This window comes from Chiloscyllium plagiosum, chromosome 33, assembly GCF_004010195.1.
Source record: "Chiloscyllium plagiosum isolate BGI_BamShark_2017 chromosome 33, ASM401019v2, whole genome shotgun sequence".
Taxonomy (NCBI): domain Eukaryota; kingdom Metazoa; phylum Chordata; class Chondrichthyes; order Orectolobiformes; family Hemiscylliidae; genus Chiloscyllium; species Chiloscyllium plagiosum.
Genome location: NC_057742.1, coordinates 13,327,187 through 13,340,075, shown reverse-complemented (window position 1 = coordinate 13,340,075; position 12,889 = coordinate 13,327,187). Strand labels below are relative to the sequence as shown.

The 12,889-nt window shown below is 38.8% G+C and overlaps 1 protein-coding gene across 3 annotated transcripts in view; it reads left to right on the top strand.

Moving 5' to 3' along the window:
• The window catches only part of LOC122539849 (potassium voltage-gated channel subfamily H member 8-like), a 163,901-nt gene that overhangs the window by 90,037 nt on the left and 60,975 nt on the right, over positions 1-12,889 (top strand). For all 3 annotated transcript variants that reach the window (XM_043674963.1, XM_043674965.1, XM_043674964.1), the window contains exon 7: positions 9,082-9,289. In XM_043674963.1, coding sequence (XP_043530898.1) covers positions 9,082-9,289 — 208 coding nt within the window. The remainder of the gene's footprint in view (positions 1-9,081; positions 9,290-12,889) is intronic.

Below are 12,889 nucleotides of genomic sequence, written 5' to 3'. Positions count from 1 at the left end.
TTATGTGTCTGCTTTCCTGTTTATTCAGGATGCTCCAAAGGCTAAGTACGAAATTGTGTCTATTTACCTCCTGTAATTTTTTAAATTCTTAAATCGTTGTTCTGTGGTTAGGGTGGTGTTGAACATTTTAGTCTACTTATTCTGGTTCCAATAGTAAAGTATAGATTGCTTGAAATATGAAGCAAGCTAAATGATTTGTATTGTCATGAGGCTGTGGGTGAAATAACTCCACAGAGGCAGGTATCCTGTCACCAAGTCACCCTTTATTTACACGTGCATGGTACTTGACACTAATTCAACTCCCTCAGAGCCAGCTCTCAGAGTGAAAAAAAAGCTCTGGCACTTCTATTTGTATCTGTCAGCCAGGTATACCTGATTGGACCAGATTAAAAGCCGCAATCAGGGAACCCATATTTTATGAGGTCCATCTGGCTGACCTCATTAAAATCACTGCAGTGGGCTCGGGGATTCCCTTCTGCACACATAACTATTTCTGTTGGTAGTTTGTGGCCTGTAATGGTTACCCCTTACTCATCAATGATTGCTACCTGACACTATTGGTTCTGCAAGCTCTTTTACACTATTGTACATAACCCTGTTGCCTGTAAATACGTGTCTCATGCACATAGACGATTCCAGTTGACTGCTGAAGTCACTGCTGCATCATGATATATATCACCATTTCACCATATATTTTCTCATTATACTACACAAAATACATTGCCTCAGAGAGGCAATAATTTTGTTGTTCAAAAAATTATTCCTTCCTTACAGTTGTAAGCAAAGTTTAATCAATCTCTTGATATTACTTTCAGCTTTGAACAACTTTTGCTTAAAGACTGTAATTCTGGAGAGGTGTCATGGTCATATACTGACTGTTTTGTATCCAATTGATATATGTCTTAGCTGAAAATGTGTTGCTGGAAAAATGCAGCAGGTCAGGCAGCATCCAAGGAGCAGGAGAATCAACGTTTCGGGCATAAGCCCTTCTTCAGGGCTTAGGCCAATATACCCCATCCCGTGCAAACTTCTACATCAGTCAGTTTCCATTAGTTGAGTGGGATTCTTGGCAATGGTTCCTTATCCTCCTATTTTCATATGGGCTTGAGTGTTTTGGCATTCTACCAAACAAATTTGTGCCTTTTCTGAAGTAGTGAAAACTCATAATCCTTCAGGTTTTTAACACAATTTCAAACACAGATGTTCCATCTCTGAACACTGTGGCTTTGTTCAGTTTCAGAGGATTGTCTGGGAAAAGACAATTACTACAGTACGCTGGAAATGCACAGCAGGTCAGGCAGACCATGAGGAGCAGGAGAGTCGACATTTTGGGCATAAGCCCTTTATCAGGAATGTGGGGTGTGCTGCTGAGAAATAAATGGGAGGATGGGGATTGAGTTGGGGGGTGGTGGCTGGGAAGGTGGATGCAGATGGGAGTAGTTGTGATAGTTTGGTGGGGAGGGTGGAGCGGATAGGTGGAAAGGAAGATGGATAGGTGGGACACGTCAAGAGAGTGGTGCCGAGTTGGAGGATTGGACCTGGGATGGGGTAGGGGGAAGAAAGATTTGGAAACTATTGAAGTCAGTGGTGATGCCATGTGGTTGAAGGGTTCCAAGGCCGAAGATGAGACATTCTTCCTCCACTTGTCAGGTGGCTTGGATTTGGAGGTGGATGAGGCCCAGGATTTGCATGTACTTAGAGGAGTGGGCGGGGGAGTTGAAGTGGTTGGCCATAGAGTGGTGGGGCTGTTTGGTGCGTGTGTCCCAGAGGTGTTCCCTGAAACACTTCGCAAGTTGGCGTCTTGTCTCACCGATGTAGAGGAGATAAAGTAGGATACTTTAAAATGGCTCTTAAAAAGGCACACATGGAGGCCATCAACCTCTTGATATTACTTTCAGCTTTGGACAATTTTCAGAATGATTCAAAATGTTGATCCAAAAACAAGTTCTCATAGAGCTCAAAGGAGTGGGTTGCCAACCATGCTCAGACGAATCCCCAGAGAGTTCTTCACATGACCTGCTGCCCCCCTCTCCCATTGACCAACATGTCCATCTGCAATTGGGCAACAAACATATCTTTCACTATTCCATTGAATGATTGTTGACTCTCAATCAAAAATCCAGTTTCCAATATGTTTTACAACCAATGCACCAAATTGTTGAGATAAAGAAAAAAAAACCTTTTTACTTAATGCTCCATGTAGTTTCGCCTGGACATTCAGAGCAATGTTACCAAGATTCATGTTCAATTTCGAAAGGTCAGTCCTGAAGGATTGCCAGCATAACAGAAGTGTGAGAAGAAAACAGGGCCTCTAGACACTGTAGAAAGAACTATAGCACATTCGCAGAGGGGATCTATCCAAAAATCTGTGTTAACGAGAGTTTCACGAAAGGCAAGGAGATCCCTATGTGACCAAATTTGCCCACTACGTCAAAATTAAATTGCAATTAAAAACAGTGAAGCAGTGAAAATGTGAAAAATCCTTTATTTTCAATTTGTTCACACCTTACTGTGGCCTGGACTTTCACAGTAAGAAAGTATTGAAAAATGTTGGGAGTTAGGTGTGAAAAAGTTAAATAGTGTTTTTCTCCTTAGTGTGCTATCTTTAGATGAGTCCATCTTTATATCAATGCAGTTGAGTGTGTTTTTCTCATGTTTTTGTGCTACAGTATAGAGTCCTGGGGCATCTCTAATTGTGAAACTGGAGTGACATAGTGTTTAGCACTGCTGTCACACAGGACCAGAGACCTGCACTCAATTCCAACCATGGCAGCCCCTCAGTTTGGAGTTTACATCTTCTCCCTGTATCTGCGTGAGTTTGCTTTGGTTTCCTCCCACAGTCCAAAGATGTGCAGATTAAGTGGATTGGCCATGCTAAATTGCACCATTGTGTCCAGAGGATGTGCAGGCTAGGTGGATTAGCCATGGGAAATGTGGTGTTACAGGGATAGGGTCGGGGGCTAGGTCTGGATGGGATGCTTTTCAGAGCATCAATGCAAACTCAATGGATTGAATGGCCTCTTTCTGCCATGTAGGGATTCTATTACGATGAGTGTTTTGATAGGGGAGCAGGCAGACATTCATTAGGTTCAATAAGGCCATTGGCCTTCTTGGGATCTTCAGTAAAGAATGCAATGGATCTATGATACCGCATCTCTCTGTTTCATTGTGCAGTATATAGTGTTGTCCACCTCAGCCTAAAAGTCCAAGGTTAAATGGTGGCTTGTCTAGAATTCTGTGATTCTGTGGTCCGGTGTGGCCTAACTCTGGGTGGGGCATCAGTTGAAAAGCTTGAATGAGTTCCAGTAACTTGGGCTTCCCAGCCCAGAATGGTGTTGTTGTAGATGCCCTATGTTGTTGTCTCTGTGAATGGGTAGTGGAGGGAGTGAAATCTGAAGGTGGTAGATCTGGTGCCAGTCAAGTGGATATTGCTGAGCTTCTGAAGTGTTGTTGGAGCTGCGCTCATCCAGGCAAATAGGATGTATTCCATGACACTCCTGACTTGTGCCTTAGCGATATGAATGGTACTGGGAAGTCAGGAAGTGAGTTACTGGCCACTAAATGTTTACATAACCACATTATTTATATATAGCTGGTCCAGGCTATTTTCTGGAATTTAATTTAATAAACGTAAACCCAGTGTTAGAAATTCTTGGAATAAATTGCCAGGTAGATTGGTAGAAAATGGGTGGCATGGTGGCCCAGTGGTTAGCACAGCTGCCTCTCAGTGCCAATCCCAGCTTGGGTGACTGTCTGTATGGATTCTCCCTGCATGGATTTCCTCCAGGTGCTCCGGTTTCCTCCCACAGTCCAAAGGTGTACAGGTTAGTGGATTGGCCATGCTTAAAAAATGTTGCCCCATAGTGTATAGGGTTGTTGAAAAGATGGGTTAGGTTCATGTGTGGACACAGGGGAAGGGTGCAGATGGTGGGTCTGGGTCAGTGCAGATTTGATGGGCTAAATAGCCTCATTCTGCACTGTAAGGATTCTATGATAAAATTCAACATGCTGTGTTGGAACGACATTAGATGAGATCTCCTATTCTCTCATATTCTTGTGGCAGTTGTTTTCATCAATTACAACTATGCTCACTATTGGAAATAAACTAAAAGGAAATAAAGTGGAAAAAAAAACAAACTGCAGATGTTAGAAATCAAAAACTAAAACAGAAATTCCTGAAAAACTCAGCAGGTCTGTCAGCATCTGTGGAGAGAAATCAGAGTTAACGTTTTGGGTCCAGAAACCCTTCTTTTGAAGTCTTCTGATGAAGAGCCAGATCTGCTTAATTTTTCAACAAATTTATGACCATGGATGAGTGTAGCACTATTCTATCAAGATATATGCTAAAATTGTAGTTATTATCATTAAACATTGCATAAATACTTTGAATTTTCCCTACTTTACGCAGACAGTGAGATGCAGGAAACATGGGGTTCTGAGGTAAATTAGCTTTGTGAATTAATTTACAGAATTCCAAAGCTTATTTTTAGGTGCTATAAGACAACTATGGAGAGCTATAGAAAGGGTAGAACATTACCGAAAAAGGCCACTTAAGGATTGTTGAAAGCATGTCAATGGCTCACAGTGTATCGTCAGGCAAAAACAGAAGCTTAAACAAGGTTGGAATGTGGTACTTCAAACTCGTCAATGTGAACTAATTCAGTTTTGGGAAATGAAGATAGTCCAAATGATTCACCATGTGGAACAACAGCTCCTTTCTGACCACAGATCTTGGTGAGTGTAACATTATTCTGTCAAGATACATGCTAAAATTGTAGTTATTATCATTCAATATTGCATAAAATGTGCATTATTATAATTTACATACAAGGGCTCTGAGTAAGATATTTAAATTTATCTTGCCCATAAGCAGACGTTTTTATGTAAAGTCAAATGTTGGTTTTGCTGAATTTAATGAGCATTGGCATAAGGGTGGCAGCTCGCGAAAACAGATCATTTTTCCATTTTATAAATTCATTCAGCTTCTCTACTAAGCACCACAGTGTCAGGTATGGAATGGCTAGATGCATTAAATTTCATACACTCTTTGCTCATAGTTAATCTCTTAGGAGAATTTTATGCCTTATTTTATTGCTTCTTTTTAATATGCCATTTATAATGGGCCAGTTTTTTCAATTCCTATGTGAGTAATATCATTGCCTTTGCTGAGTGGGATTCTTAGGAACAGTGACTAACTTGAGCAGAGAGAGTGTGTTTTCAAATATCTGTCTTGGCTTCGTAAAAATAGAAACAGAAGCTCAGCAGGTCTGGCAGCATTTGTGGAAAGAAAGTGTTAATGTTTTGATGCCAATGCCTCATTTTCTACTTTTTATCTTTCTGGGTTAGTTTCTACCATAGGCACAAGATATATTTTCACCCCTTATTACATCCTTGCCGAAAAAATGAACATCTTTATCTTTGATGATCAGTTTCTTTGTAATCTTATTATGATATTGTTCTTCAATTTATGTAGAGCCTAATTTGATTTTAACAAACTCATCCTTATGTTTCAACAGCAATCTTTTGGTCTGCTGACAAGATCATCTACCCAGTATGAAGAGTGTGGTACAACAGAGGGGGCATAGTTATAAAGATGCAGCGAATGTGTAGGCTGTGAACGACCACTCTATCAGGAAGGATGTCCTTTCTGATGCAAACACAACCATTTATTTGTGTCCTTTAATCCCTTCTATCACACCCTGAGGTGCAAAAGGAATATTCCTCATGCTTTAGACATACTTTAAAGTTATAATTGAGAACATGATGCAAGTTGGTTCAATCAGAACCAAAGGGAAACAAATAGAAAACAAACCATTTTGCATTATCCTGGGAACTGGTTATTGTTTGCATTATCCTGGTTATTGTTTCTTCCTGCTTGATGTGCTGTACGCATTATTGTAATGTACAAAACCCACTCATCACTCCATTGGAAAACCATCAGTCAGCTGAAGACTTTCCTCAGGAGAGTTTGGGGTACTGTTTGGTAGCAGAGGTAAATGTGTACCTCTGTCATAAAGATCATCATGTGGAACATCTTAATTGAAGATTCTCCATCTGACTTTTCAAACTTAAATATTTGAATTTGTGAATGGAAGTATTACTGGTTTAATAACATCATGTCTTACAGCATCACAAGTCAATTTAAAGAGTTTTCAGTTTATGTTTTGAAATTTAATACTTGCCCTTTAAATAAAGTTCAAATGTTCTGAATAATTCATTTTTTGCATATTTCAGGCTAAAATATCATGCACCAAATTTAACTGCTCAAATTATAATTTCTTTCATTTTTCAATACCTTTAAAGTCCCAAATATGTAATTGGGGAAACTTTTTCACTATCAACAGAGATGAAAATGTGTACCTGACTTATATGTCTAGACATTGCTTTACTTGCATTAAACATTGTGTATTTGTTGTTGAGAATAAAAGCTTTGTATTGGCTTTGTCACTGTGTCTTCTTTCTTCACTGAAATGTTATATGAAAGTTGGACACAAAACACAAATTGAGTGACAAGTTTGCCCTAAGTGATTATTGACTAATTTGATATGTCTGCCCTCATGACCTTCTACTATATTACCAGACACAACTATCTAATATGTTAACACAGCTATGGTTAACATATTGTTATAAATGCAGAAAAATAAGTCAAAACCATTAATTTTCACAAATGCATTTTGCAAAGATACTATTTCTTGTATTCAGCTTTTCTTGGACCGGCAAAATTTACATGATAAAATGTCAACACTTTGCAGTTTCTACCATTGACTTTCTATTGTGTTTGTAAGGAGAAATAAATTATATGGTTTTTGTTTTACATTTTAGGAAAACTATTTTATAAATGAGGTAAGAATACCTGATCTGAGTTCCATCTGTAAAGTATAAAGTAATTCTACATGATTGGATCTGTCTTGATTGTTACCAATCTGTTAAATTGGTAAACTTCAATTCTGTGGAAAGGCTATTCAACTCAAATAGACATGATACAAATTGCAGAAAAAACTGTTTTATGTCTCAAATCTGTCTCAACATTGAATTAATTGACTGGTTTTGGGAGTTAAAGGTACCACTAGTTATAGTACTGCAGTTATTTTTGCTGAATTGGCTAGTATCAGATCAAAGTTAAAAATCACACAACACCAGGTTATAGTCCAACGGGTTTATTTGGAAGCACTAGCTTTCGGAGCGCTGCTCTTTCACCACCTGACGAAGGAGTGGCGCTCTGAAAGCTAGTGCTTCCAAATAAACCTGTTGGACTATAACCTGGTATGGTGTGATTTTTAACTTTGTCCACCCCTTCCAACACCAGCACCTCCAAATTTTGCGTATCAGATCATGCAGTCTTTGGGAGTTGTTAACAACCCTGAGCCAGAAATGGGGAAAGCAAGGTTCAAGAATATTTCACATACACTTGGACAATGGCAAGAATGAGCTTAAATTGATATCTTTGACAGTAAATAGTCCACTAACCTTCATTGGCTAGGCTGCACATGAATGTTAAACATGGTTGAAAGACTGGACAGTTGGTCTTTTAGGATACTGCACCTCAGCAATATTAGTATGTGGAAATTGTAAAAACTTGCCCAAATATATGTTTGTCTTAAAAGAAGAGTTACAATAGGAAGACTAGGTGAAACTCAGTAGAGGACAATACCTGTAACATTTTGTGCTAACTCAACCTTGTTATTATTTCACACATTCCCTTGAGGCTTTTCCTTGCCAAGGCCAAAGAAATAAATGTTTTAATTAAGAGCTTCCATCCTACTGAGGAGGCTTCATAGTAATTTATTTCCAACAAGCTGTTCAGAAAACTCTGATCACATTTTGATAGGTGTGACAAATTTCACCATAACAACTGAGACTACCAACAACAGTCTAAGTTAAACAATCCATATCATTAAAAATATTCTATGAATGAGATCAGAATCCTCATCTTTGCCAAAAAGTAATCAGTTCTCCTAATACCTTATCTCCATGTCTTGTTTTATTGAAATCCTGAAATTAGTTTTTGAGATTTAAATATAGTATTTACAAAAGGGACCTCCCACTGCCTTGAGTGGCAGAAGTAATTATTATTCATCTTCTGGTAGCATAGAATGAGGTGTAGCAACGTGCTACACCCTCTTTCCACTATTTCTACCATGTCGCGGTATCAATATTGCCTTCTCAAATAAAAATGGAAACCGAAACATATGGGTTTATGTTCACTCATGTTCTTGCAGATTGCAACAAATTCGAATATGGTCAAGTTCCTGAAGTTAAGTTGGAAACCAGATTCCTTGAATTAATGGAGTTTTAGGGCAAGAAGATTCATAAAAAGGAAGAAAGTATATTGTAACACAAGAAGTCTAATGACCAGAAAATCCAATTCCTAACAGTAAATTAATCTTCTTAATCATATCTCCATAAATTTTGGATGCTTTTAGCTTTACTATGTTGTCTTAACAACATTCCTCCTAATAATATTTTTAGTTTGCTTTTCACTAATTTGAATTTAAAGATCCTGGTTCCCCAGTTAATTTCGAAAACAAAATAGTTAATGGAAAAATAAAAACTTAAGTAACTCAGTAATGTTCCCTGCCAACAATTAATTCCTGTTGCATTTATGACCCAGGATGTATACTGTTCAAATGAAAAAAGATGTTATCCATGTGATACTTTCAACAAAATTGTAACCATGTTTATAGAGAACAGTCTACATTAAATCCAGGACAGTAGTTTCAGACACACAATAGCAGTAGAACAAGCAGACTCATGATTACAATTTACGCAGAGATTGGTTGTGATCGAAATATTGGCTTATTTGCCTTTTGGTGTACTGGTAGTGACACAAAAGTACTTCTTCATTAAAACCTCCCTCTGACTTTGTTAAATATCATGCACAGAGGAAATCTTCCCCATCCTGTTTGTTCTGTTTTGGATATATGTGCCTGGGACACACGCTTAGAAGTTTTGGTTATTGATAATTCATTTACTCAAAGTAAGTCCAATTAAATGTCAGCTTAAACCTTGCTCTCACAATAAAAAAAAATCAATTACATCAGAAAAAGAACATGACAGGAATTGTTCTAATTTTTTTTCCAGACCTCTCTGGTTCACTTGTTGAAGACTGTGCGTCTGTTGCGGTTGCTGCGTTTATTACAAAAGCTTGACCGGTACTCCCAATACAGTGCTATGGTCCTCACACTTCTCATGTCAATGTTTGCACTGCTCGCTCACTGGATGGCCTGCATTTGGTATGTGATTGGCAGGAGGGAGATGGAAATGAATGATCCACACACATGGGACATTGGTAAGATTAGACAAATATTTGACTTACGCCTATAAATCTTGAAACTTAACAAGTAATTGTTCACTGGCAGCTGAGCATAAACCACTCTGGATGCATTCTTGTTTAAAAATGTCTTGAATATTGGGTCCAATTTAGTCAATTGGAAGAAAGCTAGATCATAATAGATAATTCATTTGTGGCTTATTGCAGATCTGAGGGTACTCTTTATTTAGAAATCCATGAGTGCTATGCTGTGTTTGACATAATAATGTTAAAATGAAATTGTATGTAACCTTTAACACCAACAGTTGCTGTGTCTTTCTGAGGTCAATTAAAGATTTTTAACAAGAGCCAATTGGCAATAAAATTGACTGTCTTTACTTAGAAGAAAATTGTGACACAGAAATTTTGTTCATGTGGCATCTGTCTTTGTACTGTTGGTGCCAATGCCCATATTTTCCTATTGGTGTTAACTCAACATCAGTAACAACATATTTATATCGAACAGATTGAAATTATAGCAGTTGGAAAATCTAGGCATGTACGACATTCTTATTCATTACCAAAGTGCCATTGAGCCAACAGAACAGCACACTGCCATTTTTTTCAATTATTTATCGCAATGGTTTTGTTGTCTTGCCAAGGGTTAATATTATGATTCTGAGAAAGCAATAGAATGGTGATGATCCAACTGTCATATTGAACCTATTCAAAGACATAGCATAATGCTGCCAAGTCTGTTAGCTACAGTCTATCTCCTGCAGCAATCAAATTTCAAATCAGAGAAATAAAAATTGATTGGGCATAAAACACTGAAGCAACAAATTAAGCCAAAATGTTCCTTCTGACAATGATTGTCAATTAAGTCCTTATGTCATATTGTGAAAAGCATCACATCCCTTTTAACACCATTAAAATTTCATTAAATTGAAATATATTTGCTCAGCTATGTTAACTTGACAGGAAATGTTGCCAGACTGAATCTGAGATACTGAAGTAAGTTACACAAAATAATTCTCACTGTTTGATTTTCTGAGTATTCCATATTTGTGTGTGCCATTGGAATAGGTAGTCTCCTCACAATAGCTAAATAGGCACGGCCCATGCACAGTAATGTGTAGGGAACACACATTTTTTTAAGACAGTACCCTGTTGATGGATGACAAATTTTCACAATAACCAATTAACTGTAGCCAACATTGTCTTTTACAATAAATATTTTTTGTGTTCATTGAAAACACCCACACTTATTCTAAGGATCATTAGTTGGGCTGTTCCTATGTATTTAAAGATATACCTGTTCATTGTTTTAACCAATCACCTAACAGAAACCAAATGTCATCCTTCCAAAGCCAGTAAACTCCAACTGGAACATCTAGAACTAGGAATCACTATTTCAAGATGAATAGGTCAACTCTACAGCATTTAATTGAGGAGAAGATTTTTTTCACTCAGAGGGTGATAGAATTCTCGATCCCAGTTAATGCTAAGTCTTTGTTTTAGTGATACATTTTTGGGCAGCAAGGGCATTAGAATTATGGGGACATAATGAGAGAGTGAACTTAAAGTAAAATATCAATCATGTTGGTCAGTACTGCAGAAGTTAGACCGCTAAAAAGAGTCAAAGATTCTCATCTTACACTTATCAGAACTAAAGCACATAGAAAACCAACTTTAGAAAGGGAACAACAAATGATGTAGCTTACGAAGGTGGTGCTGATTGATTGGATTATGGTCAGCATGGGGACATAGCAGTAACTGTTAACTGCCTTAGTTGACTGATTGTATTCAACGCAGGCAAAACAACCTGACCAATGGACAAAGTGAATGGTTAAGCTGGTGGACGAGGTACCAATCACCAGTTCTGAAGAAGGATCGCTGGACACGAAGCATTGACTCTACTTTCACTCCACAAATGCTGCCAAATCTCCTGACCTTCTCCAGCAATTTCTGTTTTTGTTTCCAATCAAGCAAATTTCTTTATCTTTGTTGATGTCGAGTTCCTTGAGTATTGTTGAACTCACACTCATTCAGGCTGTTCCATTAGACTTCTGACTTGTGTGGTGTAAAATTATGTCCCAATACATGTGTGAATCTAACCGGAATGGAGGTGTTGCTTAGTCCCGTGTGAATCTTCTTATCTGTATGTAACCAGAATGTAATGTGTTTTTTAGCCTTGCTCTGCTGTTCACATGAATGTTTATATCTGGAAAAGAGTATATCAGCTGGAAAAGTCTCCAGTTCGGTGAGTCTGCTCCGGGGTTGCGTTTAACCGCCGAGCGTGGGTTGTTGGTAACCGCTCTACGAGAACTGACGGCTCGCAGTTCCGGTAACACGTAGAGTGAGTATAAACCAGACCCGTTGTAAGTACGAGTCCTGGTTGTGGCGACGCTGCGGGGACTAAAACACTTATATTCTAGCAGACTCGCCTCTTGGCTGTTTGTTCTGTGTCAGACTACTTTCCTGCGAGCCTGGTCCTTGACCTTGAGAATTTTTTAAAACAACTTGTTACTTGCATCTGGTGGACAGGTACTGGGGGGAGGGGCTCAGGGCTTATTCTTACTAGGCAAGAGAAGTAAACGCTATCAGAGATGGAAGGAAATGTGGAATGCAAAACACAAACAGATCAGCCATGATCTTATTGGTTGGCAGCAGAATAGACGTGAGGGGCTCATTGATCTATTTCATTGTTGTGTAAGGAGGTAGGATTCCCCCCAAGGGAACTTAATGAACTAATTGAGTTTTTGCACCAATTCATAATTTTAAGTTCCAGATATTTCTAGATTCTATGACTTCTGTGTCATAGAACGGAACCGCACAATAAAGTGAAGCAGATATTGCAAATTTAATGTATTGAAGATTGTTTCTAGGCCACATTCATTACAATCCAGATGTCATATCTACCTTATACCTTCATTCACCACCTCCAAGATTCACTTGTTCTGTGCTTTCTTTGCTGCACTTGCCACTCAGTGCTACCCACAAACCTCAAGGTGTTAAAATCCCGATGTCTCCAGTTTCTCACTGTTGAACTTATAGATTCAGACTAAAAATAATGGATTAGTTGACTTACAAATAGCATAATTATACAGATGCAGGCAAAAGCAGCAGGAAACTGTTGGTACAATATCTGAATTATAACATAAACTGCAAACCAAGACATAAACAGTTAATGATAGGGTCCTGGAGATAAAGAGTCCGAGGGGTGCAGGTGCACAGTTCCCTGAAAGTGGAGTCACAGGTAGACAGGGTGGTGAAGAAGGCATTTGGCATGTTCGCCTTCATTGGACATAACATTGGGTAAAGGAGTTGGGATCCGAAAATGTGTTGCTGGAAAAGCGCAGCAGGTCAGGCAGCATCCAAGAAACAGGAGAATCAATGTTTCGGGCATGAGCCCTTCTTCAGGAATGAGGAAAGTTTGTCCAGCAGGCTAAGGTAAAAGGTAGGGAGGAGGGACTTGGGGGAGGGGCATTGGAAATGCGATAGGTGGAAGGAGGTTAAGGTGAGGGTGATAGGCCGGAATGGGGGTGGGGCGGAAAGGTCAGGAAGAAAATTGCAGGTTAGGAAGGCGGTGCTGAATTCGATGGATTTGACTGAGACAAGGTGGGGGGAGGGGAAATG